The 25,598-nt window shown below is 40.4% G+C and overlaps 4 protein-coding genes across 6 annotated transcripts; 3 read left to right on the top strand and 1 right to left on the bottom strand.

The window, feature by feature from the left end:
• Positions 1-501: 501 nt before the first annotated feature.
• LOC112560418 (multiple epidermal growth factor-like domains protein 10) lies at positions 502-8,391 on the top strand. The gene is made up of 6 exons (XM_025232276.1): positions 502-2,176; positions 2,697-2,911; positions 4,038-4,413; positions 6,699-6,913; positions 7,320-7,662; positions 7,968-8,391. Exons 1-6 carry the CDS (start codon positions 1,880-1,882, stop codon positions 8,157-8,159), a joined length of 1,638 nt encoding a protein of 545 aa, XP_025088061.1. The 5' UTR covers positions 502-1,879; the 3' UTR covers positions 8,160-8,391.
• Positions 8,392-9,404: 1,013 nt separating this feature from the next.
• On the bottom strand, positions 9,405-12,302 carry LOC112560419 (multiple epidermal growth factor-like domains protein 6). Its single transcript, XM_025232277.1, has 6 exons — positions 12,010-12,302; positions 11,434-11,627; positions 10,971-11,095; positions 10,410-10,577; positions 10,083-10,245; positions 9,405-9,914 (listed from the first exon to the last, which is right to left on the bottom strand). The coding sequence occupies exons 1-6, from the start codon at positions 12,088-12,090 to the stop codon at positions 9,638-9,640; spliced, it is 1,008 nt and encodes a 335-aa protein (XP_025088062.1). The 5' UTR covers positions 12,091-12,302; the 3' UTR covers positions 9,405-9,637.
• A 650-nt stretch (positions 12,303-12,952) lies between these two features.
• Positions 12,953-18,023, top strand: LOC112560547 (transmembrane protein 237-like; the record flags this gene model as incomplete). Its single annotated transcript, XM_025232462.1, has 5 exons — positions 12,953-13,273; positions 15,403-15,673; positions 15,894-16,209; positions 16,483-16,657; positions 17,121-18,023. Coding segments are annotated over 5 exons (1,263 nt in total), but the record flags the coding sequence as incomplete, so codon positions are not given.
• A 593-nt stretch (positions 18,024-18,616) lies between these two features.
• Positions 18,617-24,671, top strand: LOC112560511. 3 transcript variants are annotated; one of them, XM_025232417.1, is made up of 7 exons: positions 18,617-18,657; positions 18,994-19,204; positions 20,266-20,462; positions 20,993-21,064; positions 21,510-21,615; positions 22,735-23,102; positions 23,869-24,671. In XM_025232417.1, the coding sequence occupies exons 2-7, from the start codon at positions 19,069-19,071 to the stop codon at positions 24,001-24,003; spliced, it is 1,014 nt and encodes a 337-aa protein (XP_025088202.1). In that variant the 5' UTR covers positions 18,617-18,657; positions 18,994-19,068; the 3' UTR covers positions 24,004-24,671. The 3 variants fall into 3 exon arrangements, with proteins under 3 accessions (XP_025088202.1, XP_025088201.1, XP_025088200.1); XM_025232416.1 differs by having other exon boundaries at positions 18,636-18,657; positions 18,947-19,204; XM_025232415.1 differs by lacking the exon at positions 18,617-18,657 and having other exon boundaries at positions 18,664-19,204.
• The last annotated feature ends 927 nt before the right edge of the window (positions 24,672-25,598 follow it).

A 25,598-nucleotide genomic window follows, 5' to 3' on the forward strand; every position in this document is an offset into this window, starting at 1 on the left:
AAATAAAACAGTTCTGACATCTGTCTCGTCTGATCCGATGACCATGCAAGCAATCAGTCTGGGCACATCGGTGAGACTTGGTCATCTTCTAGTGACAAATCGTTTCTTACTCAATGCATTTTCTTCTCAAACCAACCAACCCACGACCCTTGAACTTGTGGAATATACATCGACCGTAGAAAGTAATCTGTAAAAGAGAAGCGTAGTGATCCACGTTACTCTGTAGTAATATATATATTGAAAAAACACACACACACGCACACGCACGCACACACGAACGCACGCACGCACGCACGCACACACACAAGCAGTCTGTTGATGTAGGAGTCAGTGCCAAGGGAGGAAAACGTGCCAGAAAAGAAATCGTAATGCGGAAATGCTTAGCACGCTCGACAAAACAGGACGTCACACGGCTACGTCATCAGACTGTGACGAAATATTCTGACGTCATCTTTACACTCTACATTTAAGTTCCGCAGACGACACCATTTTGCTCGGATTGTAAATTCTTCCATTTTCCATCAGAAACATCGAGAAACACAGGTCTGTGAAGAAACTCCCGAGTTTGTTTTGTTTTGAAAATATATCTTTATTTGCCTCTAAGTTACTCTCTCTGCCTGAGGCTGTAACAACAGTGAAATGGTCGTCTCTGTCGGAGGCAAACTTCTGCTTTATGTTCTTGTGTTTCTGCGATGGAGTTGCATGTTCAGTCTCTCCTTCTGAAACTCTGCATTGTTGGGAGCATGTGCAGACTTTCCACAGAAGTTCATCTTGAGGTGAGAAACTATTCGACAAGCACTAACGTGGAACAAAATGGACTTTCGCAAGGCGGTCTCGCTGGACCCAGACCCTGGGAAGTGAGACCGAAGCCAGTCGTCAACGTTGTGGTCATCACTCAAAGTCCGCTGCCAGGACAGTTACGAAGGCGAAAAGATTTCAAGGCAGGAATTTCATCCTCAAAACAAACCACACCAAGCCCTTCAGAGGACTTCTTGGCACAAAAGAAGGATGTCTCCGAGAAAACTGCAAAACCATTGATTGAAACTCCTGGTAGGTTGTTTTTATTCTACAACTCGTCCAGTAACACCAGCCAGGTCCCCTTTGATGACAACAGTCAGTCCGTCCACGGCCGTCGTGAAGAAAACGAACGTCCAAAACACTTTTACACCCAGGGTACCAAATGTAGGGACAAGAAATCTAACTGTTAAACCCCCGCACAATGCAGTGACAACCAAAGGTTCAAACTTTTCTGATGAAGTTGCCAGAAAAATATCTGACTTGGGTTCCACAGTCAAGTCCTCCACTGTTCTGAAGAATTTCGGTTCTACCACCTTTACGCCTTTCTTACGGATGTTTTCAACAAAATCAAGAATGGCTGATGATGGGAGCGATCAATCGTCCAACTTTCTTGACCAGCATTCTAAAGATAACATTACAAATGTCGTGAGCACGACAGCAAAGTTGGTTGATGTCATAAGCGATAAATCACCAGAAAGAGCTGAAGATGACAATAGGAGGATTTTCTTGAAGAACGAAGTCGCGGCGGTAGCTGAAGAAAACTATTCTAAACGAGTTAAAAATCGCAAGGCCAGAGAGCTGCTGGTCAGCCATCTGTCTACGTCGCAAAAGCGTCTGAACTCGGGGAAGAAAAACTCGGACAAGGTAAACCGTCAGCGAAATCAAGGAGGTCAGGTGAAGGGCAGAGAACAACAGTAGGCTTTCCTCGGATGTGACTCCTCCAGGAAAAGCAGCACCAACCCAAGACTTGGTCACGATCGAGAACGAGGTCCCCCTACTCCCTCTTGACACCACACTCCTGCCACACGATGACCTTTCAGGGCAACAGGAAGAAAACCACTTTGCGAGTTCCTTGCAGCAGATGATTCTGATGGACTATCAGGCCCCAAAATCTAGGAAGACCTCGCTCCACTCTCCGGTCTGTCCACCTGGGAAGTTTGGGAGCGGGTGCTTGAAAACGTGCGGCCGCTGCGAGGGAGGGGTCGACAACTGCGATCAGCAGTCCGGCCTGTGTCATGCCGGGTGCGAGTTCGGGTGGATGGGACCGCACTGCCTAACGCCTTGTATGCTGGGCACCTGGGGAGACCGGTGCTACGGATGCGGCCGGTGTGCTGGTGGTGACAGTCAGTGCAACCGCACTACTGGACACTGCCTGAAGGTATGTGGTGTAGAGCTTCTGGCTTTGACGTGAGTGCGTTATAAGAGTTGTCTGACCACCTAGGAAGCGGTGTTATGTTTTATGTTTTCGCCTATGCAGCATCAAAACGAATTTAGGCGTAGAATCATTATCATTAGTATCCATGGTTGGGGTACTTGACGATTTGCCACCCACTATTGCCATATCTTTCGTATCTCCGCCAATGTCTGGATACTCGCAGGTGAATCTTGGATTTTGTTTTGTCTACCTCCTCTTCTACTTCACTTTACTGTAGACTCCGTAGAGTATGATCTGATGATCTCGAGTTGCTTCCATACCATTTCATCTTGCGTCGTCTCGCTGAGACCAGGAGGCTCTGGGAATGGCTCAGTTATTTGTCTAATCTTTTTTCGTACACTATTAATTCATCCACTCATTTATTTAATATAGTAGATTATTTGACTGACTAGTTGGTTAGCCAGTAGCTTGCTTACTGCCTACATACGTTCCGCACAGATTTGGTGAGGTCACTTCTTTGCAGGGCTGCGAGACCGGCTGGTACGGACTTCGCTGTAAGGACGAGTGCGGCCATTGTCTGGACGGCCCTGGGGCCTGTCATCCACTCACTGGCACATGCCTGGGTGGCTGCAAACCCGGGTGGCAAGGCTCCTCCTGCCATGCCCTGTGTCTGCACAAGACCTGGGGACCGAACTGTTCCAAAGTGTGCGGCCAGTGCCTGGAGGACATTTGCAATAGGTCGGTGGAACTTTTGCCAATTATTTCCTATTTCCCTTTTCTTACTTAAGGAGAAACGAAAAAACCAAATGGTTAAAACATTGACGTACAGACTCAGAGGCGCGCCGGTTCAATGCCTTTCGATGCAGCAAGGGACAGGAGATAGGAACCGCCATCACACAAAAATTCTCAAGAAAACTGCAACATCCAAAAACTCATTCATTACCGAACAAAAAAATTAGGGACTTTTGTTTCAGTGGATGTTAGCAAACGTCCTTTCAATAATTAGGTAGCATCTTGTTTCAATCACTGAGTTCGAAGAGTTGACACAAACTTGTATTACTGGACTGTTGGCAGACGATTTTTTTCCCAGCTAGCTACTAAAACGAGGCAGGTGTGTACAAAGCTTCCGGTTTAGTCTCACATTCATTGCTAAGGTTTGCCGAGGCTAACAGCGGAGAACTTCCCAAGAGGCTAAGAGTTGGTCTCGGCAGACAGACAGCAATCCGAGATATGCATCCGTAACTGTGCTCAGAGTTCTTTTTTAATGACTTTAGTTTATTACAAGTTGCTGGGTCACCTTTCTGCACCAGCGTGATCCTGTTGACGACACAACAATTGTCACGTGCGTTGAGGACGAGGTCAATATGTCAGCAAAATACTCGTTTATTGGCACGTCCTTGTACTCGTCCATTGACTGAGTTATTCAATCAAGAAATAAAAACATTGTTAATCTACTTGTGCCTCTCTGCCTCCTAAAAAGAAGTGATTAAAAATACCAGAGTGCTTTTTGACAGATTAACGATAGAGCCATTTGTTGTTAATAAGTCAACAACCAGGGCAATGACCTTTAACCCTGTCGTTATCTTCAGACTACAATTCAACCCTGGACTTGCTCGTGATCTGCTCGAATCACAGTGAATGTTATTTTGTCACCTTGCAGTCTGATCCTCTTAACTATATGTAATAATGATATTATGTAACTGTAATATAGAATTTCCTTTTGATATTATTTGCATGCATTTGTTTCGCACGTACGACGAAGTTGAAAGAATCTGGGTTGACGATATCATCTAAACTAAAAATGTTAAAGGCTTCGAAACCCTGCCAAGGGGTCAACATTTAAGATGACGTCTCTCTTGTTTAGCACTGATGGCCACTGTGCGAAAGGCTGCAACGCCGGGTGGAGGGACATGTTCTGCACGACCCCCTGTAACGGCAACTCCTACGGCCCCAACTGCTCACTCACGTGCGGTAAGTGCCTCCGAGTCAAGGCTAAGATCAAGGTCAGGGACGTCTTCAACAGCAACCACAACAACGGCGATGCCTGTAACCGAGAGACAGGTGCGTGCCTGTACGGGTGTCAGCCAGGCTACACGGGTATCAACTGTGAGTCACCGTGCGAGCCCGGGTGGTTTGGACTCAACTGCTCTCAGCGGTGTCCTCAGTGTCCGGAGGGACGGAGCTGCACGTGCGACCCTGTCACAGGCCAGTGCACGGGAATGTCATGCAAGGCGCCTCAGGTAAGCGGAGAACTTCCCATCATCACAGGACTGACGATTCATTCTGTTCATTATTTCTCACTTCTTGTTTCCTTCCTTCCATACTCTCACTCTTTCTGTCTCTGTCAGCGTCTCTTGTGTCCGTCACGAATCTGCTGCTACCAAGGTGTCTGCTTCTCGTTTAGTTGTCGGCTGCCCTGTTGAGAAGATTTTAGAGAAATCGAGTGTTCTCGATACCTTCAGCGATAAATGTCAGTCTAATCTTTAATTTGAATAGTCCCCAACGCCCCTTCCCTCCGTCAATCCTTAAAGAATTAATCTGATTGTACCCCCCGTTTTGACAGAAAGCCCAGGATTGGTTGTTACCTGTAATCCTGTAATGATTTCTTCTTATCCTGGAGTAATCCATCGTTGAAGGGCTCACCAGGAAGGGTGTATCACAATAAGCAAAAGCAATTAGGTATAAAACTTACCCGCATCCTACTACCAAACGTTTTCCAACACAGGGCTGTGGCTACACGTACGTGGTAGCAGGGGCTGTGATGGCGGGGCTCCTGTTGCCAGGCATCATAGGGGTCGGTGCCGCCATATTCCTCGTGCGGAAAAAACAAAGGGGCGGTCACGTGAGTGCCAGCTCTTCAACATCTCCCGGCATGCCCCTCGATGACACCTTCCAAGATGGCGCTCCATAAAAGCAAAAGCTTCGTTTGTGACAATGTGTTCTGGTCGACTCCAATATTTGTTCCATTGTTTCGAGGAATTTTCTCTGAAGAAAAAACAGTGCTCGACTGTTCTGTCCCTCCACAAAAACATCGAATTGACTTAAGTAATCAGAAAAGTTTGTTTTTTTATAAAAAAAGAAACATTCAAAAAAATCAAGTAAATGAATTCTGAGGGAAGCATTTATTGACTGAGAGAATGGATTATAGGTAATTAGATCTTTATTCTTCCTCGCCTGGAAAACTACATTTTCAAACGTATGTGCGCTGCCTTTAAATGTGTGAAAGAACCCTGACAGTCTGTCTTCTAGGGTATTGAAGAATTTCATAATTAGTGCTTTTTATGGCACTAGTTATTCTCCTTTTGTAGAAGTACCTCCCTTTGCTGAGTAGAATATGGATATAGGGACATGTACACTGGGAAACTTTTGAGGCGAGAAAATGGCTTTTATTGGTTTTGTCCCTGACGTCGTAAGCTTAACGAGGATGTTATTTTACTTATCTTTTTCCTAACATTTCAATGGTCACTATTTTGTTCACGTGGCCTGAATGTTCAGACATGTCTGCCATCGTGTATGCGACTCCAAGAGTTGTCACCCTTGGAGCCACAGTTGTTCTCCAGTCTGTAAGTCATGTTTGCTCATGGCCATAAATATGTCTCGTCCGTCGAGGAGTTTTTTTTTTTTAATCTTTCTCGAGGAGACAAAGTAATGTTCTTGTTATCAGTTCTTTCAAGTGGTTAATATTTTATATTTGTAGATCCTTCTAATACTCAATTACTTGACTAACTTCTTTCTGTTCTATTTTTTTTTCCTGAATCCTGAAAATTGACGTCTTCGCATTTCGTCAGAGCACCTCACCTAAAGCTTGTTTTTTGAAATATTATCCAGATTTTTCCATGATGCAGGAACTGGTGGTGCATGCTTGATCAGTTTCAGTCTTTCTACGGATAGCTGACAATCTGTTATGCAAATAATCCTGACGTTGGCACGACGCTGCAGCCACTTCCGGTTTTGTTTGAGCATGCGCTGTTCCGGATTTGCCTAACGTGGGTCTAATTCTTGTTGCTAATACGTACAATTTGTTTTCGGCATAAAATGTTCTTCGTAAAATTTATGCTGAAAACAAATATATGTAGTTTGAAAAGTTTTTTTAACTCATTTCTAAAAATAAAATGTTAAAACAATTGAACACTTACCTACTAATATATATTATATATAGTTGTAATATCGTTTTATTGCAAAATATAATCCAGAATTATGTTTCACATAAATGAAATTCTGTTAGCTCGTCCTTAGTGCGCTGAATGTGTCCGACACACCCGGTAACAAGACATTTTCCATGCATCATCTGAAATAACTCCCAGTGCGACGAGCTTTTATCACGTGATGTGAAGTCAAACATTCTGAAAGGCAATGAATTGTTTGATAACATGGTGGGTGTGCTGTAATTTGTGAGCATCACTTGAGATGTTTGTAAATGTGAGCAACTGCTTGATAGCAAAGTGTATGTCTGCATCATCTGAAATAATTCAAAGATTGACGTGGACCGGGACTAGAAAGACCGTTGTCTTGTTTTCTCCTCTAGACGTGTGCGGGTGGGCGGTTCGGACCTCGCTGCGAGGATGAGTGCGGCCATTGTCGGCAGGGTATCGAGGCTTGCCATCCCGTCACTGGAGGGTGTCTGGGCGGGTGCCAACCCGGGTGGCAGGGAGCGACGTGTCACGAGCCGTGTCCGCATCAACACTGGGGTGAAAACTGCTCACAGACGTGCGGCCATTGTCTGGAGGATTTCTGTAACGGGTGAGACAGACGACTCCACCCTGCTAGAACCCGGGGACGGACCCACTGATTCGTTCTTATTCTTGCTGATTCCCACTTCAGAATTGCACTATAAGCCATCATTTGCTGAGGGTTAGAGGAAACTCGGGTCACCTGCATACTTTATGTTCTTTTCGTTAGTGTTTGCTGCAACAATAAGCATGTCAGTCAGTGTTTACTATAACAATAAGCACATCATAGCCAATGTTCTCTTGCTCATAATTAAAGTAGTAAATTAAGGATGGAAGATGAGGCTTGACGGTGGCTTGATGAAACCACCAAGAAAAATCTGAATTTAACAAATAAATATACTATCCCAAATTATTCAAAGACAAAATGATTAACGGACTTCACAGACATATATTTAGACATGTTTATAAACTCTCAGATCAGATGGACGCTGCATAAAAGGTTGCGCTGCCGGTTGGAGGGGCGTCCGCTGCGAAGTCATCTGCAGCGACACCTACGACCGCAACTGTGCAGTGCCCTGCGGTAAGTGCAAAAAGGTCAGCAACGGGTCCCTCTGCGACCCTGAGACCGGCGAGTGCGCCCACGGGTGCGAGGCCGGGTACGTGGGCAAGCGGTGCCAAGAGACCTGCGAGCTGGGTACCTATGGACAGGACTGCGCCCAGGTCTGCCCCCGGTGTCAGGATGGTCACGTGTGCGCGTGCAGCTCGACGGACGGCCGCTGCCCCAACAATGGCTGCCTCAGCGCTCAAGCCTCCGCCATGGTGAGTGGGTCTTTGCCCACCCACCTCTCCCCAAAATTGACCCCACACAGGGATGATTAGAGAATTTTCTGAGGACATAAGATGCTCTTCGATTTAAAAAAAATGTTCGATAAGCGCGCAGCTTTTGTTCAAACAGGCGCATGTGTGAATAAAGAGAAAAGCGCGACACATAGAGGATAACGGGGCAATGAGATGATAGAATGACAGAATGTCACATGACTGGAAACTGAATCATGCTGACGTCCCCTCAGCGGCCCTCGTCCCTTGTGACTATGGTGACGATATTCTCTTCTTTTTTTTTTCAGACGATGGGAACAGGCTCTGTAATCGCCAGTTCCACGATTGCAGCCATTCTGGCCCTGACTGTTATCGCCATGGCAACGTGGGTCTATGTTTTGCGGCGTAACTTAAAATCACAACAGCACATAGAACCCATCACTGCCTCAACACGAACTTCAACCGCTGAATCCGAACCACCTCAAGACGGTGCCCCTTAAAATGTCATACCCTGAATACTGTTGTTTTCAAATGTATAAAGGTGTAAAGGGGACAGTTTGAGAGAACCCTACTTTTTATTACGTAAAAACTTTGGGCGTCGAGTTTTTACCGATATTGTCGACAAACAATCATAGTTGTACAGTTATGGAAGCCTTCTTCTACACTTTCAGTGCTGAAGGTAAGGGGAAGACAAACTGACCCCTGTTTCAATAATAAAACGAGAAAAGAGGACTATGAAATGTTGGTTAGTTTCATATTAATCAAATAATTGTGTTTAAACGAACTAGATTATGAACAGTTTGGATATCGAATGATGCTTTCTCGTCCATCTGCTGTCTGCCTCATGCCTTGCCTTTAACTAGAGACAAAAATGTAGATGCACACACTGCATCTATGTACTCTCCAGAACCATGTGCTCAGTTCTCTCCCCCTTCTCCCAAAGGTCATGACATATGCTCTACAGTGTCCCGACACTTGCACACAACCAGAACAGAATTTAGAGAAAAATCCATGTTCAACGTTTGCTTTATTGCGAAAGCTGCCGAGGAGACAATGTCTTCGTATAAAATGGATTGGTTAGATACATTTTCTGCGCAATCGCATTTTATTGGTTTGAGAATAAAAATCTGCGCAGCCTCCTTGAACGTGAGCTATTACCCAGCGGAAATTTGCGTACCTACCATTCATCGGCATACTTAAATGTTCTCATGTACTTTTTCTGCATACTTAAATGTTCTCATGTATTTTTTCTTTTTTAAGAATTCAGATTTGCTTTCGGTTTCGAGGAAAGAAAGCCAACATTCTCCAAACATTTTTTGTCAACAATTTCATTTTATTTTATGTCCCACTACTCTGTATGTTACTAATACTTTTATATTATTTATCAGCGTCGCTGACTCTCCAAACAACTGTACAACCTCCACACGCGATCTCCTGTCACCTGTAGTGTTGCTTGCGAACCGCTGCCTTTATCTGACAACTGATGCACTTTCTCCTCCTTATATTCTTTTTCTAGACAACAAAGCAGAGATTAAATAACAAATTAGTTATTAGTTATCCCTCTCTCACATAGTGACACGTTGCTTTGCGAAAGCATCTAAATGTTGTATACTATAGCGCATTAATTTACCTGGGAGGAGACTCCCTGCAAACGAGTGTTGTTGTTGTTGTTGTGTTGTTGTGTTGTTGCTGCTGCTGCTGCTGCTGCTGCTGCTGCTGCTGCTGCTGCTTAGGTGTGAAAATAATTTTTTTTTTTGGCAACGCATCTACACCGTAGTCTTATTTTGGATTCCATTTCGAAAGAATTAAGCTCAATCAATCGGTTCTTTCACGCAAAACCACGCAATCGTCGCAAAAAATATCCGACCTGAATCTGATCAGCTAAAGAGCAACACAAAAACAAGTGTGTACTACTACTACTACTACTACTACTACAACAACAACAACAACAACAACAACAACAACAACAACAACAACACTAACTAATAATAATACAGATGACGAAGTGATAAAGGAAGAGGAGATGAGGGAAGGGCTTTAGACGTTTAGAAGTCACTTTTTTGTGATGAAGACGCCAACCACAGCTGCAACTGCCAGGACGAGAGCGAGAGGCTGATGATGAGGGTGGCGTCTCTAGCATTCTCGGTGTCGCTGTCCTCTCGTGAGACTTGCCATCTGACCATATGATCTCTGACGCAGCAAACGCCGCTGGTCTGTCGTCGATGGCCTCTACCCCCATGTTGTCAAATCCAGGTCTGGAAATTGTAAACGATCATCATCATCATTGTCGTCGTCGTCGTCATCATCGTCGTCGTTGTCGTCGTCGTCATCTTGTTAATCGTAACATAGAATTTGATGCAAACAGCACGCTAGGTGTCAGACGACAACCATTCCCCACCCACCATCCTTACACGTTCTTTTACCTTCTGCACTCGGTCTCGCACACACCGGTGACCGGGTGGCACGTGCAGCCTTTCTTGCAGCCTTTGCACTTGATGAGACAGTTCTTGCCGTGGTAGCCTCGAGGACACGGCTCAGTGCAGTCAAAGTTCCTCCATCCCTTCTTGCACTGTCCCTTACATCCACCTGCCACAGCCACACACTCGTAAAGACCTTCACTTGTCGGGCCGGTCAGTCCGGTCATTTCACACGATTATCTTAGTTCTCACTAGGGTACCTGACTCCATTAATGTTTGTCGCAAGGTGGGAGGGGCTGTAAGATGTGTAGGGGGGTGGAGGAAGAACATTACCGGTTGCCTTGTTGCAGTTATCCATCCTGTCGCAGTTGCCGCACTTCTTGTCGCAGTTCGGGCCCCACCGGCCGTTGGGACACTGGATGTTGCAGAACAGTCCTGACCACCCATCCTCGCAACCTTCTTTGCACGCTCCTACTATAGTGTCGCACGTGGTGTTGCCACCTGTCAGCCGATAGTTTATTGTTTATTGTGTGGATGCTTGTTTTGTGGGACGACTTAAAATATCGAAGAAACATATGTAGGTATTTGACTTTAAAAACCCTTTATCCAACAAAAAAATGACCAGTTTAAGATCACACGAGTGGTTTTTAAGAAAGTGTGTTTTTTTAATCGAGCAAAGGATGACAAATATGAGTTCCTCTGTCAAATTTGTCATATGGCTATCGCGTTCAAATGTTCAAAACATAGTCACTCAATTGACAATAAGTGATTGAAAAAGTCCCTCTACATTGATCATGGAATGATGTGGACTCAAACTAAATGGAATGTGTGGCTACGAACGTCCATTTGTCATTTCAAGAATAGTTTATCTCCACACTTTGCCAACATAAATACCTTCACAGTGTCCACACGCTTGCTCGCAGTTTTCCCCAAATGTTCCGGCTGTACAGGGAATGTTGCAGGACGGCCCCGTGAACCCCTGCTCACACCCGACAGTGCAGACTCCATTGGCGCACTGGCTGCAGCAGAAAGTCAGATGGAGGAAACATAAAATGGTCTCTGGACTGAGATTTTTTGGTCTGAGCTCAGTAAGAAAATGTTATATACTACTTCCCAAAATATCAGAGATTTCGTGTTATGCCGAGCCATATATAAAGGCTAGTTCTCGCAAAAATAGCCGGTCCTAAGAAGAAACACGAAAACGTCTGTTCCCATGACAGGATCTGAATCCAAGGAGACAAGATAATCCTTGGACTGATGAAAGGCGCCCGATGATTGTCCAACCGGACGGCATGAATAGGTAAATGGAGGGTAGGTGAGTTGCAGACAGACAGACAATCTTTGTTCCAGTACTTACTCATTTCCACCAATACAAGCACCGCATTTGTTCAGACACAACGGCTCCGTGTAGCCCTGGACACAGCCATGTGCGCATGCGCCGGTGCTGGGGTCACAGGCCTCGGTTGTACCATCTGTCTCTCCCAAGCAGAAGCCGCATGGGCGACACAGGTTGTCGTCCATAAATGTCCCATTACCACACTGTACCTGTACCTGCAGAATTAAAAAGGTGCTACAGCATCTCCTTAGACCCATCCTTCAACAATAGTGGAGTGGTGTCCAGGCGTAAGGGATTCAGTTCTACGCTTTTTTTTTTATAGTATTTTTGTACTGTATCTTTGCATTTACATTTCTCTCTACTTTGAATGACACACATACGACCTTTCGATTTTGTGTAAAGCGCATTGATTCTGCTCTATAGGGGAGAAATGTGCTATATGTTGTTCATAATAATAATATTTATTATGGTCGGTTGACCGAGTAAAAGAATGTAGATTGTCGTTCACAAATACGTCGGTACACAGAAAAGAACATAAATCAAAACAACAGAAAATAAAAACAAGCAAAAACGGAAAGAAATGTTTATCTTACTTACTGCACTCGTAAGGCAGACAGAGAAGCTCACTATGACCAGTGCAGGTCGCGTGAGGTGAAGATAGGACTGCATGGCAACCATCACCAGGCTCCTGCAGCCGCTCTCTCAGACCGTTGGTGCTCGTTGACAGTTCCTAGGCCTGAGCGCTGCTCTTCTCGGACAAAAGCACAACAAAAGGGAGCAGCGTGGGTCAAAGTGGTGTTGCCAATGAGGGATGAAGTGCCGGAGATGAGCTGTTATTAACAGCAGCGTTTTCTTTCGTCTCCAACACACGCTACATCATCTTTACTACGTCGCCACGTGACGACGTCAGCTTAGATAAGATTGGAATCACCAAGTTCAGAGAAAGAGCTACTGTGATCCCTCAAAATTATTATGCCTAGAATGATTTTCAGGATGCTCATAAGCCCTACCCCAAATATAACGGATTTCGTTAATCCTTTAAAACGCACGACGGGCAGATTGAATTATAAAGTAATTACATTCATTTATAGGTAACATTATTGCATGAATACTTATAATAAAATCGCCCCTAAGCTCCTCGAGAAGTAACAAGGAATAAAATACTTAAATAAATCATACTATAAATTATAACACAACGATTCAATGGGAAATAGAATCGCAAGAAATTTAGGGTTTAGAGAACTATAACAATGTTCCAGAAGAAGATGGCATCATTGTATTACAGTAAGTGTAGATTTTTGCACTTAAATATATGTAGATTTTTTTTCATGAGAAATAAGACGTACGCTGCAAATTATCCCTAACATCTTTTCTCGGAGCAAAAATTAATATGATCTGGTCTTATTTTCATTAGATCACGAACTTATGAGTGGTCTAAGGGAAACAACCCATCCAGCTCTCGCGACGTGAAAACAACATCCGGTCTCCTTCGCAACAAAATGGCGGAAACCAAAGAAGGTTCGAGACCGTTGCCAGCTAAAAAACCGGGCTACCTCCTATATCTCCCAGATCAGAGAGCCAAAACGACCAGGAACAAGCTCGTCCGATTCGGAAAAAGAAAAAGAAACCTACTGAATCCGAGTCAAGCAGTCAGGTGGCGCACATTGTCGACGAGAATCCGTTACCTAGAAGACGCCGAAGAACGGCAACTCCCTCAGGTGCCCGGGACGAGAGTAGTGTGGAAGCAAAAGAAGACACCGAACAAGGGTCCCCCCAGAAAAAGACCCGAAAGGCAAAATTTAAAACTACTGGTGACGCAACTAATGAAGGACTAGACAAGAGTGCGCCAACTGATCAAGAGGTATTTGCCAGATGTCTGCTGTTTGGACAACAGTTTTGATTTTGATTTTTACAAATTTTAAAACGCTTGCAGCATCATCAGAGTGAATAGATTAATTATCTGAATACATTAGACAGCCACGAGGTATTTTGGACGCTTCTTGATGGAACATAATATTAAATTTCTATGAAACAGATGCATATTTAACAGTAAGATATTCTGAATGCACTTCTTCAGATCAGATTGATACTACACTCTTTATTCAGGGAGAAAAGCATAGTTTTCTTTTCTTGCCTTATTCAGCCTTCTCTCCTTGCTATCCCTGTAAAATAGAAAGCAAAAATTAAAAAAATTTTTTTCGTCTGCTTAGCAAACTTAACATATATATATTTCAAATGACCCTTTTCAAGAGAGAAATAACAGGGCAATGTGCTCTGCTGTAGAGCAGAGTGGACGCTGATGAAGTGAGTAAATATGATGGCATTACAGATTTATTGTCATTACAATTAATGTACATTACACATCTTGTTATGTGCAAATGAAGAAGTATAGTAAACTTTGCCTCAAAGATATCTTTAAGATGGCAATTAAACAGACAAATCATTGCAGTCATATTTTGCAGTTATTTAACCAGTCCAGACACTTAAATATACTTTGAGTGGTAATAGTGATCAGAGCTAAAAACTCTATAAATAAGTATTAGTGGTAGTCTAAAGATACAGATTGCAGATAATATAAGTTTTATAACTTTTAAATGCAATAATTATAATCTGGTGATTAATGTGATTGATATAATAGCAGAAAGCTGCTTGGTCAATTCTTGCCTGCATCAGTGGATGAAAAAGACATATGATCGCCTGATTTAAACAGCCACTGGTCATATCACCCCAGTCAAATTGTCCCAGCTATGTCTATTTCATCCCAACACTGAAAAGTCAAATTGTCACAGGCCCAAAAGATGAATTAATCAGTGATGACACAAGTAGTTAATAAAAAAGTTAAAATACAAGTTCATAATAAAACGATGACAAAATCTTTAATTACAAACTTTCTTTAAAGAGAAAATCACATTTTTGCACCATTCTATACGTTCTCATATATATTGCCACAGCCATTTTTGTTTAGTAAAATGTTTGTCTAAACTTAATTGCATGGCTCTATTTCAAATAGGCAGCTGAGCTTGCATATCTTTATTGTTTGAACAATGCCTAGTATTTGATGTTAATATATACTTTTGTCATTGCTGATCAATATGTCTCTTGGGCCTGGGATGATTCGGCTTTTTGGTGTTGGAATGCGATAGTTTTCCCTGAGATGATATGGATATATGTAGGACGATTTGACTGAGGCTGTGGGGTGATATGGTCTTGGGGCAAAATGACCAGTCCCTATTTAATTGGGAAAGTAAAATGGCAGTCGAATAAAGGGTTGGACTCACTTTCCATACTTCCACATGCTATTCACCATTTACAGCTTACTAGTGCTAGGACTATGAGACTCTCTTATCTTTTACCTTTTTCATAAATTTGACTATGCACAACAAAGTATATATAGAAGAATTGCATCAGTGGCTGCTTTGTCTTTGACACATTTTTAATGATTTCAAGATATGTTGTGATGATGCATGACTATTAGTTAATCAGATTTATAATGATTAAGGTTACATGTCAGCTTTGTTTGTGAACTTGTCCCGTAATTTGAACCACATGGATTATTACCAGACAATGCAGTTTTTGATGAAACATTGTGTTTACCATATGTTTTCCCTGTAATGATAACTAATCTAGGACTCTTTGTAATCTATTTTACAAATTTGTATAAGAGCTCTACAATTCTTTAAAATGTAAGTGATGCCACTTGACACAGTTACAGCTAGGTGACGGTTGATATAAGAAAAAAATTATATAGTTATATCCCTCGGTCTGCCTGATAGATTGCATTGAGCTCCATTGTGTGCAAAGGAACTGTGCATTACTAGTGACATTATTCTTTTTCTCTTTGTATTAATCATGATAATAATAATTATTATAAAAAATTTGGAAATTGTCACCCTGACATTTGTGATCAAGGCATAAATTGGAAATTGTCACCCCTGGCATTTGTAATCAAGGCTTTCTTGTGATTGTTCTATGATATTTCTGTGCTTTTAGGATCTTGGCAGCAAAGCAAGTTTGATCAAAGATGAGACTCCAAGAAAAAAGGGAAAAAAGAAGAAAGTAGTGAAAAAGGCCCACGGAAAGAAGGAACCAGCTGAGTTTGGTGATGATTTTTTGGCAAAAGATCTCCAGGATATTGGAGATGATGTTATTCAACTTGAAACCCAAAAAGGCGATGGTGATGGAACTAACAAGACAGCGGCTATCACGACATCCTCTGTTCTACAGAGTCAGCCCACAGAAAAAATCTTTATTGAGACAACCAGTATGTAATCGCTTTCTAGATTTCTAGTAGTAGCAATATGACAATTTAAGAGTTTTTGAATGAATCACACTATCTTTTGAATCAACTTGTTTTTATTGTGCAGTGCATAACCTGTTGCAGGAGTTTGTTATCTAGTCTTTTTCTGTATACTTTTATTGTGTGGCACATCACCTATTGCATATTTAATGTGAAGTCTTTTTCTGTGGGTTTTTTTGTGAAGGAGGCTTCAAAGGGTTAACAAAAACCCAGCTGACTAAACGCATAGCCGAAAGCAAGCAGAAGAAAGCTGTCAAACCACAAACTCCAGCTTACACTACTATGGAGTTCGGGCTCAGCACCCATCGCGCCTTCCAGACTATGTGCCTTTACCTGCATGGCCTTACTGCTGGCATTGCTCTTTGGCAGATTATTTTTGTCTTCATATTACGTCAGTTCCCTGATATGGACTTTGTGGAACATTATCGTCCTATGGCATTACCTGTGCATTGTGTGTTTTATCTGCTTTTGGCTTTGTGCGTGATCTCCTCGTGTGATAGGTAAGGATGAGACATTGCCTCGTGTTTTTGTCTTTACTTTCATCTCTGCTTTTAGCGGAAAAATCAAAAATGTTTTTTTAGAAAACGCATATATTAACATAACCAAATACTTTTGCATTTTCTTAAATAAAATTACTTTTCTGCTACTGCTTAGATCATCCAAACAAACATGCAACATGCACTCTTTTGTGCTATATAACTTTATTTGTCCACATAGAAGGGTACATTTATGATGTTTAGAGTAAGGATGAAACATATTTTTTTCTGTTTTAGGTATGACATTGGCAATCTGTCTAGAGATTTCGTGGTGGAGGCACTCACAGTGCAGAATGGTGCGATAGCTATTGTGATATATTTGATCGCACTTATTCTTAGCTTATCAGTCGTAGACGTAGAGGATCGCATCCATCTTAGATATGTGGAGCCCTCACTCTGGAACTATACAAAGGTGAGTACTTTTTTTAAAATATTGCAGCTAGTAATACATGTTCATCAGTTTACCCGCCTATGATTGGTGATTTATAGATGAACTGATGCATAAGTAGAAACTTTAGTATTACTACTGACCAACAGAGGTTGTTCTGAAGCAATGGTAAAGCTATGCTGCTAAATTATAAAAGTTATAGAAATTTGATTTAACAGGGTACTCTTAAAAAAGTGTCAAGAGCTAACTAGAAACTTTTATTTATAAATGCAAATAAATTCTCATAGTGGGTGTTCAAGGTACCATGAAATGTCAGGTTATTACAGTTTAGTGTGGAACACTTTTTTCCTAAGTATGTAAAAGGTGCAATGTGTGGATGATATCTTGTGAAAACTGGTTTTAGTGTTATCAAAAAAATAGTATTTGGCATGATTGTAACTTCTGGTAGTTACAGCCATAGTCGGTAAAAGAGCGAAATTTTTCTTAGGTTTCAGATTGGGAATTACAGAAGTTTGTGGGACTGAATACAGCACGAGGAATAGCTGCCATCATAGGCTGGCTGGTTATAGTCCTAACCGTCCAAACTGACCGACTGAGCAAAAATCTCCGAGCAGGCGATGGTGAAGTTCTTGTAGAAATGGAAATAAGATCTGCATCGCAAGCTTAGACTTGTGTGTGGATGGTATTTACTGTATTGTCAGAGACGATGGCTCATATAAATTGATCTGTGCATGTGTGTGAGTGTATGAGCATGTGCACTTGTGCATGTGTGTGTGTTAATGTGTGTGGGCATACACATGTATGTATAACATACATTAAAAATATATATAGTTTTATTCTTTGATACTTTATAATTAAAGCCATGTTTCTGTAAACAAGCTGCCAAATGTCATGAGAGTCTTGTTTCATTGGGCTACAGCCTACACATTTTACTGTATGTGCAAAACATAGAATGAACGAATTTTGAAGACTCCCAAACCATTAGTATCTATTCAATCAGATGCAAGAGTTACTAAAGCCCCATAAGATGCTATTATTTTATACGATATTCATAATTTCTGCTTTGTAAACAAAAAACCTCAGATTGTTGTATTAAAAGAATTGTGCCTGTGAACAGCAGGAAATATTATGTTGTCTTTCATATATTTAGTCTTCTACTTAAAATGCGTTGTTACAGTGCTCCTTCATAATTTTCCAGTAGCACAAATCTTTGAAGCATCTTGTGAAGATAAAGATTTGAATTGTATTGAAATTATAACACAAAAGTTGCATATTTGACCATTGTTATAGTTGATTACACAATATGTTACATTAAAATATGCTTGAAATACAGAATTTTTTTATATGCTTATTTTTCTCCACAATTTGACTCAAAGAATAATTCTAGTAAATTATTTATGTTCAAAAGTTGTTCTGAGTCTTCTTTTATACTCGCAAAGGGGAGAGAAATGTAATAGGTTGGTGGGAAACTTTTTTTACCTACAGGTGATTTTGCATTATGAATGAAGAGGAGAGGAAACCAGAGTACCTGGAAAAAATCCCGATAGCTGTAAACTGATGTTGCATAAAGTGTACAAAGATGAGATCTGAATCCAGCACCTTTCGCTGCAGTAAATGTTGTTATATAGCACTTTTCCCCTGCATCAGTTTAGCTCAAAATACTTTACATACAAGCACATGAAAACATTGCAGTAACATGACTCTATCGATGGAGAAAATCACCAACTGTCCGCTTTGTAAATAGGTTTTGCATTGTGAAAAAGTAACATATTGGAGCTGATATTCGAACTCTTTGACACCGATTGTCGTGGTGACGGGAAATTTACATTTTTTAAAGTACTTTTTCATGCCATTACATACAAAGTGTCAAAATAACTTAGCGGACATTATGTAAATTTTATGAACTACAAGCAACACATAATGGGACGGTACTCTTCAAGGCACGATATACCATAGTTATTTCGAGTTTCGTCCCTTATATTAGGGGACTTCACTCTCAAGTGTCATTCCAAATCTTTCATTAGGTAAGAGTGTAATAGCTTTTATAGAAGCAATGAGAAAATTAACAACATTGGAAGAAGGAAAAAAACAAAAAACAAACGGAGACTGGACAGTTTTTAGACTGTTAATTACGTTTATGTACAAAATAGGTACTAAACGAACATTAATTACGAAGTTGCAAGCAAACAGCTTAACCGTTCAGTTGATCATTGATGGTACAGAGTAAATAGAATTGATGATGGTATGAGTTCACTAATTATACACATTATATATGTATTTTAATCAGTTATAATGTTTGTTGTACTATTAAAGTGACCAGAAAATTAAACTGGTACAAGGCAGAGGTTAACTGTTGGCAGGCATCCTCGCACAGTGCATGTCAAGGTTAGCATCTCTCAGAGCGCAGCAGTCAACATTGCATCGTCAGTCAGATCATGAACATACGAGATGACAGATTACACGAAGAAAACAGTGAAAGTGACAATATCAGTAGCACCGTGAGAGACTTTTTGCATTCAGAGGAAGAGACACTGGAAGAATTGGTTGGAGGATTCATATATCTGTCTATGGGTATGTTGTCGCCATGCAGTTATTAATATTAGGTGCAATTTCTTTACAATTTCAATTTACAATTGCAATTTCATCACAGAAAGACCAGCCATGTTGTCAGTGCAATGTATACACCTGCATGTTTACCATGTACATACACAACTATATATAAATAATATATTATAATTTATATATATAGAGAGAGAGAAATGACAAATTTTTATTTATAAGGGTAACAGATTAGAGATAGAAAATATTAATATGATTTCTTTATTCAGTAGGGTTTGGCCTTTTTTTTTTTTTTTTAGTAAGCAAACAGTTTGATTTGCCCCTTCCATACAGCATTCAATGTGTTTTTTTAGGCAGATTGCTATTATAAAATATCCTTTAACTAGTAACAAACATAGCTTGCAATCAAATTAACAGTCATTGGAAATCTGTCTGGCTTATTGTACAAAAGATCATTAGGTGTACATATTTCAATCCAAAGAAAATAACTTTTTAACAGTATTGAGCAGCCTCTTCTGAGTCATTTGCATGAATGGTGTGTAGCGGAGTATCCAAAACCTTTAAAAATATATAAACTGATCAAAAGACAGTTTTCATATTATATTTAATACTTAGTAATACTTAATGTCCCTTACTTAAAATATCCTTACACTAAAGGCAGCCAAAGCTATAGAGTACAAAGAGATGAAAAGAATGAGATACGTCAGCTTCAAACTTTCATATTTCTTCTTTAAAATGTATGACAAAGCTTGGTATCTTATCACATCATCTAGATACCATTTATAAATTAAATTATGTGAAATAACATATTGAAATTCTTAAAATGAGGACCGTTTTTCGGTATGTGAAGTGACCTGGAGACAGTGTATATAGGGTACACTGCTTTTACGATTAGTCCTTTGAGATATGTTGAAAAAGCTGAGAACATGAAGCAGTAATTATACATATGACTGTTTATTTTTTAATGAGTTGTAGAATACTACTCCATGTATAGTTGTAATGCTAAACATAAGTTGTGCTTTGTTTATCATTAAAGTGTTGTATAAGAATTAATGCAGTTGTATCTATTCCAGATGATCTACACAGTTCTGACTATTCCCTGATAAACTCCCAGATGTTACAAAACAATGCCCATGTTAGCACTGTTAGTGAAAAGGGATGTAAGTCTTTGGGCACCCATTTGCTATCATCAGAAGTTGTCTCCATCACTTTGAGTAACAACAAAACTAAAGGTGGAGACGGTGGTGTGGATGATGAAGTAGAAGAGGAGGTAGCACTTTGACCTTTCTCATTTTCAGTGTCTAGTTACTAGCCATAAATAGTTTTTAAAGGTTTAACCCTAGTGCAAAATATTTTCAAGGGCAGTGTTTAATTTATTGCAAGAAAATCAGAATAAACATATCTTTTGTGTTTGTGAAGTACAAGCATATTTTATCATTGTATTTCTCACTTGAGTTTTAGAAAGAGAGGTAAAGAACTCTCATTTCTTTTGACATCGAAGAAAGAAAGGTGTGCTTTGCTGTTAAGTGAAACCCCTTGAGCATGAGCTTGAAGCTCTTGCATTCATTTTCACTTTATTCTGTTGTCCTCATCACTGAGCTTAGTGATACGTTTCACTCAGACTATACTTATAAAGTATAAAAGCTGCTGGTATTTAGCCTCAAACAAAGTTGTAAATAAAGTCCTACATGTTTTGCATTTGCATTCTTATATTTCCTTCATTCTTTGGCTGTTACCTTAGCTTTTATAATTTGGCAGTTTAGGCCTCACTTATGGGACATTTAATTCTTTTCTGCGCAGACAATTGGAGACTTGAACTGTTCTCCAGCTGTTGAGGTTTTACTCCAAGGAAGACCACCATCGCTGACAAAAGTTAGAGTTTGGACAGTTTAAACATGTGTTTACTGAATTTTTTCCACAGGATTTTTATAATAATAGTTCACAAATAATTTATACCAGCAGTTGCAGTTGTTCAGTTATTGAGATAAAATACAGAAAAGACTGTTTTTTTTTTAACAGAAGACAGTTTGATTTCTGTTGAGATTACAATAATTACAGGTAAAGAAAGTAACCCTCATTGCTTATAAGTTTCAGTTGTTGGTTTAGAGGAAATAATATTAAAGAGCACCTGTCATAACAACAAAGTCAAGTTATATTTTCACATTTTTTTCAAGAATTGATGTTGAATCACATGATGTAAAATAGTGAGGGAAAAACATTATGGGGAAAATGGGCTACAACTGCATGTGTGTGTGTGTGCATATGATTTGTCTCAGAGTTTTTGGCATGCATGTTATGAATGTTTTTTTTGGTCTAGTTTGACAACTTTATGCAAAACAATAACCCACTGAGTGAGACAGATGCTGAAGATGAATTTTTGGAGACACCTGGTTATGTGGCCAGTTTTGGATTAGAAAATACAGGTGATTTTTATTTCCTGTGTAAAACTTTTGTGAAATTTACTTATAACCAAGTTACGTTTATGTCAACAGCATCAAAACTGAGAGCATAACAGAACCATGACAATAAAATCTCTTCAAAAACTGATACCTTAAGTATTTAATTTTTAAAAAATAAAAAGGCATGAAATACCTTAAGTATTTTATTTGAGAGTGACCCAGTCATCCCCTCCACCATCATCGTTGTCACCGTCATCAATCTTATACCCCTGTTTGGCCATGGTACAGCTGACAATTTAATATTAACTCTTACCATATCTCTTGGTTCTTTGACATTTTCTGTGTTTTGTTGAATGACAGGCCTGCCCAATCAGGAATATTACCTCCCAGTTTTGGTTTGGTTTTTTTTGTTGTTTTTTTTTGTTTTGGTATGTCTCTCATTTTTGTCTCCTCTAAGATTGTCAGTAGCTAATCCTGCAGACTTAAAAATAACTGATGTCACATTTGCTGAGACACTGGTAAGTGAACCAGGTGCACAGTTGACGTTAGAGAATACTGTAGACTATTTCATGGTATAAAACTGTAACTATTCCAAGAACCACTTGCCTAAAAACTGCAGCAGAGGAAGGAAAGTGTGAGTGTGATTTAAAGGTTTGTTATTTCTTTTAGTTATGTTGATTCTTCTTCCTTCTCCCATTTCCTTTTAGCGGTCCGGTGGCACAACGGTTAACGCCTGTCACCAATACAGTGAAGGCTGGCTGCCCAGAGTTCATTTCTCGTCTCGGGCACGCTATTCTTTCTCTGCACGTGGCATCTGTTTACAGGGCTGGCTGCCTTGCCATAATATAGCCTTAGTTGCTGGCACGGCATAAAACACCAATTCACCCCCCCCTCCCATTTCCTTTTCTTTGTTTGGTTTATTTGCTCATGTGGTTTTTCCTCTAAGATAATATTGCTTTTTTCTGTTTGCTTGATGGCTTAAATTTATGTGCTTAACTTCTCTGGTATGAATTTTGTCTTCCTAGGATTGTTAAATTGTAGGTAGCACTGTTGATATTAGCAAAAAGGAATATAACACATGGAGCAAACTGGTCTAAAACCTATGCTTCAGTGATATATTGATCTGTTTTGTGCATGTTCCAGGACTGGCTGTAAAGAGAAAAGAAAAACCATTTTTAAACATCTTGTCTGATCAGAATAGCAGCACAGCTAGAGATCTGTTCTACAAACCATGTGCCATGCCTTCAGCATCATTTAACAGTGATTCAGAAGGCTCAGTGGAATATGCCACAGACTATGTCATAGCTCCGTCATGTAAATTGTCACACACTACCTTGTTCTCCAGTAATCCTGACTGTGCAACTGCAAGTATATACCAACACCCAGGGGAGGCAGATGATGGTATCACAGCCCCTGTTGTGGTGCCCACAGTCAGTGTGCTGGGAACATCCACCCTTGTAACACCCACACCAGTATCAGCAGACAGTGGCACTTTACTGGAAGCTGAAAGGGTGAGAAAATAAAGAAACATTTAGCAGACACGTACTTTTTTTCACAATAATAGCTTTACTGGGACATTTCAGCAGATTTAGCTAAGATTAAAGCAAGCAGATTTAAAATAATCTTTATAGAGATTTTACAGAAAACTGAGTTTTTGTGATGATTAAATACATTTATGTTTACAGTACAATTGAAACTATGAGATGCAAGTGTCTCTCTTATGTGTAGATAGTTTGAATCTTAAAATACATGATCTATGGTATACAGAGTGGTAATTGAGCATGTCCTGCTGCTTAAATGCTTTATTGTGTCCAGCAGTCCCTCTCCTCTCACCTTTACCCTCCATGATAAATCAGGTGCCCTGTCTTTATTTGATAAACTGCTGTCAGGTGGATCAGGCTTCAAGCTAATATCTGCTTCCAGTCTTGTGCACTAACCACCATGCCACAAAACCTCCACAGTTTACTAATGCCAAAAAGATTAAAGGGAATTAATTTTCCTTGAAGCGGCTGTCACCCAAAGATTCTTTTCATACATAAATGTGCATTCATCATGACATAAGTGCATAGGTCTTCCTGCATTTTAGCCTAATCAGGGATCAAGATTACCTCAGTGCTGAGGAGCAGAGATAAAACAAAATAACCCTTGCTAAACGCTTCTAGTGATGTTTTACTATCTAGTAATTTAGAACCTCATCTTAGGACTTTATGTTTTAAAGATGGAAGTGGAATTACAGTTAAATTTTACAGGTTTACATTAATCTGTGCTTTCTGACAGGAGACAGAGGATCATGGAGATGTAGTTGTGCCATTTAAGCTGGATCCTTGCTTTGATTACGACAGTGTACCATACACACCAAAGTTCAGCAAAGCTGAAATGGATTACCTGACATCTTTTCTCCCAAGAAATTGATTTGTGCTTGTAGACTTCTTGTCCTTTGTGTTCTTGGATACTATTTTTCTATAAGCTTCTAGTTTTGTTCAGTTTTCCCTTACAGGTAGCCTAAGTGATATTGTTGATAGCTATTTATGATCTCTCATTTTGTGTGCATGTGTGTGTAAAAGAGAGAGATGGTACAAAATTTTATGATCCCATAGACGTACTTGGCAATCAAAGCAGATACATATCGTGTTATGTGCATTCCATCATTGTCCTGTTATTTCTAAAACCCTTTTTAATGTTGTGCTTAGTCTAGCAGAGAAAGGATGAAGGACAGTGTATGTCAGAAACACTGACATAATGTTGGCCTTAATCTGTCCATCTCAGTGCACAGCCCTGTTATCTAACTGATGCACAAACAGAGATGTTCACCCTTTCCTCTGTCATGCTTCAAAGCATTCTCATGAAAGTTTTATAACAAACTGCCTGTGGAAAGTAAATTGGGCGAGCGACAGAGCAGTGGGGTACAGATAAGGAACAAAATACAAGTTTATTATGACAAGTTCTAACAGTTCTACAGACATATCATTTACTCAATACCAGTGACCAATGAATGCAAATATTGATGCAGATATTATTTATGCAAGTTTGAAGTTTTTAAACTAACTGAGAGGAACGTCAAATAAAAGATTTCCATGAGATGGACTTGTCTGCTTTCCTTGATAAATACTGTTAAAAATGTTAAACTTGGGAAATTTTCCAGTGTTTATTTATCTGATGTTTTGAAAATGTTATGATTTGCAGGGTAAAAAGGTTATGTGCGTGTGTGCGTGTGTCTGCACATTTATACATATAGAAGAAGGGTTAATATCAGCATCCTTCATTATTCCTCTCTCGCCACTGCTGATAAATTTGTCAAAGCTGACTGGTGTTACCAGAGCAGCGCACAGAATATAATACAAAGAGAAGCACAGGGTCTTCACAAGGTAAATTTGTCTTGAGTAAGACGGTTAAGACAAAACCATAAAATATTATTCTGTCATAGTTCAGTGTCGTGGTTGTGGTGTGCTGTAAATCCTACTTCCCGCAACCTCGTCTCCCATAACAGAAGAAATTGGTGAGTTCCAGAATGTTCCCCAATTCAGAAGAGCTCATCAAATTCATCGGTTGTTCCCAGCTTTTACTTGATGAGAAAGAAGAGATTTTTATCCCCTGAGGAATTATCACGGGCATGGATTTCATGCACAAATCGTGACAGTTCTAAGGTGCCACCATCAGTTTTTAGCTGGCATCACCTCACGGGGATTCTTCCCTCCTCACAAAGCTTCTGTAAATAGCATTTCTGGTTTTTCCAGATTTTCAGCTGGTGATTTAAAAGCTGCTCACATTATACTTCACTTCTCCTCTCTTACACCCCACCTTCCCTAGCTCGAATGCTTACCATTCTGTTCTGTGCGACTACTTTCTTTTTTTTTTTGAGGGGTGGGGGGGGAAGAAAAGGGTTATCTGCTCTTTCAGTTACGTTCAACACTGCTACCTGTGATGGAAACCATCCTCAGGCCGAGGGTTGCCCCTGTTAACAGCACGATGAAGGATGGAAAGCAACAGCCACAGACAACAAAAAAATA

This window comes from Pomacea canaliculata, linkage group LG3, assembly GCF_003073045.1.
Source record: "Pomacea canaliculata isolate SZHN2017 linkage group LG3, ASM307304v1, whole genome shotgun sequence".
NCBI classification, from domain to species: domain Eukaryota; kingdom Metazoa; phylum Mollusca; class Gastropoda; order Architaenioglossa; family Ampullariidae; genus Pomacea; species Pomacea canaliculata.

Bases quoted from the DNA above. Each gene is read 5' to 3' on its own strand.
- LOC112560418 (XM_025232276.1), top strand. From the start codon at position 1,880: ATGATTCTGATGGACTATCAGGCCCCAAAATCTAGGAAGACCTCGCTC. The intron at 2,912-4,037 runs GTCGGTGGAACT...TCTCTTGTTTAG, and splicing joins CTGGAGGACATTTGCAATAG to CACTGATGGCCACTGTGCGA. The intron at 7,663-7,967 runs GTGAGTGGGTCT...TTTTTTTTTCAG, and splicing joins GCGCTCAAGCCTCCGCCATG to ACGATGGGAACAGGCTCTGT.
- LOC112560511 (XM_025232417.1), top strand. From the start codon at position 19,069: ATGAACATACGAGATGACAGATTACACGAAGAAAACAGTGAAAGTGAC. The intron at 20,463-20,992 runs GTAGCACTTTGA...TTTTCTGCGCAG, and splicing joins ATGATGAAGTAGAAGAGGAG to ACAATTGGAGACTTGAACTG. The intron at 23,103-23,868 runs GTGAGAAAATAA...GCTTTCTGACAG, and splicing joins CTTTACTGGAAGCTGAAAGG to GAGACAGAGGATCATGGAGA.
- LOC112560419 (XM_025232277.1), bottom strand. From the start codon at position 12,090: ATGGTTGCCATGCAGTCCTATCTTCACCTCACGCGACCTGCACTGGTC. The intron at 10,246-10,409 runs GTAATGTTCTTC...TGGCTGTGGCAG, and splicing joins TAACTGCAACAAGGCAACCG to GTGGATGTAAGGGACAGTGC. The intron at 9,915-10,082 runs GTAAAAGAACGT...TACAATTTCCAG, and splicing joins TGCGAGACCGAGTGCAGAAG to ACCTGGATTTGACAACATGG.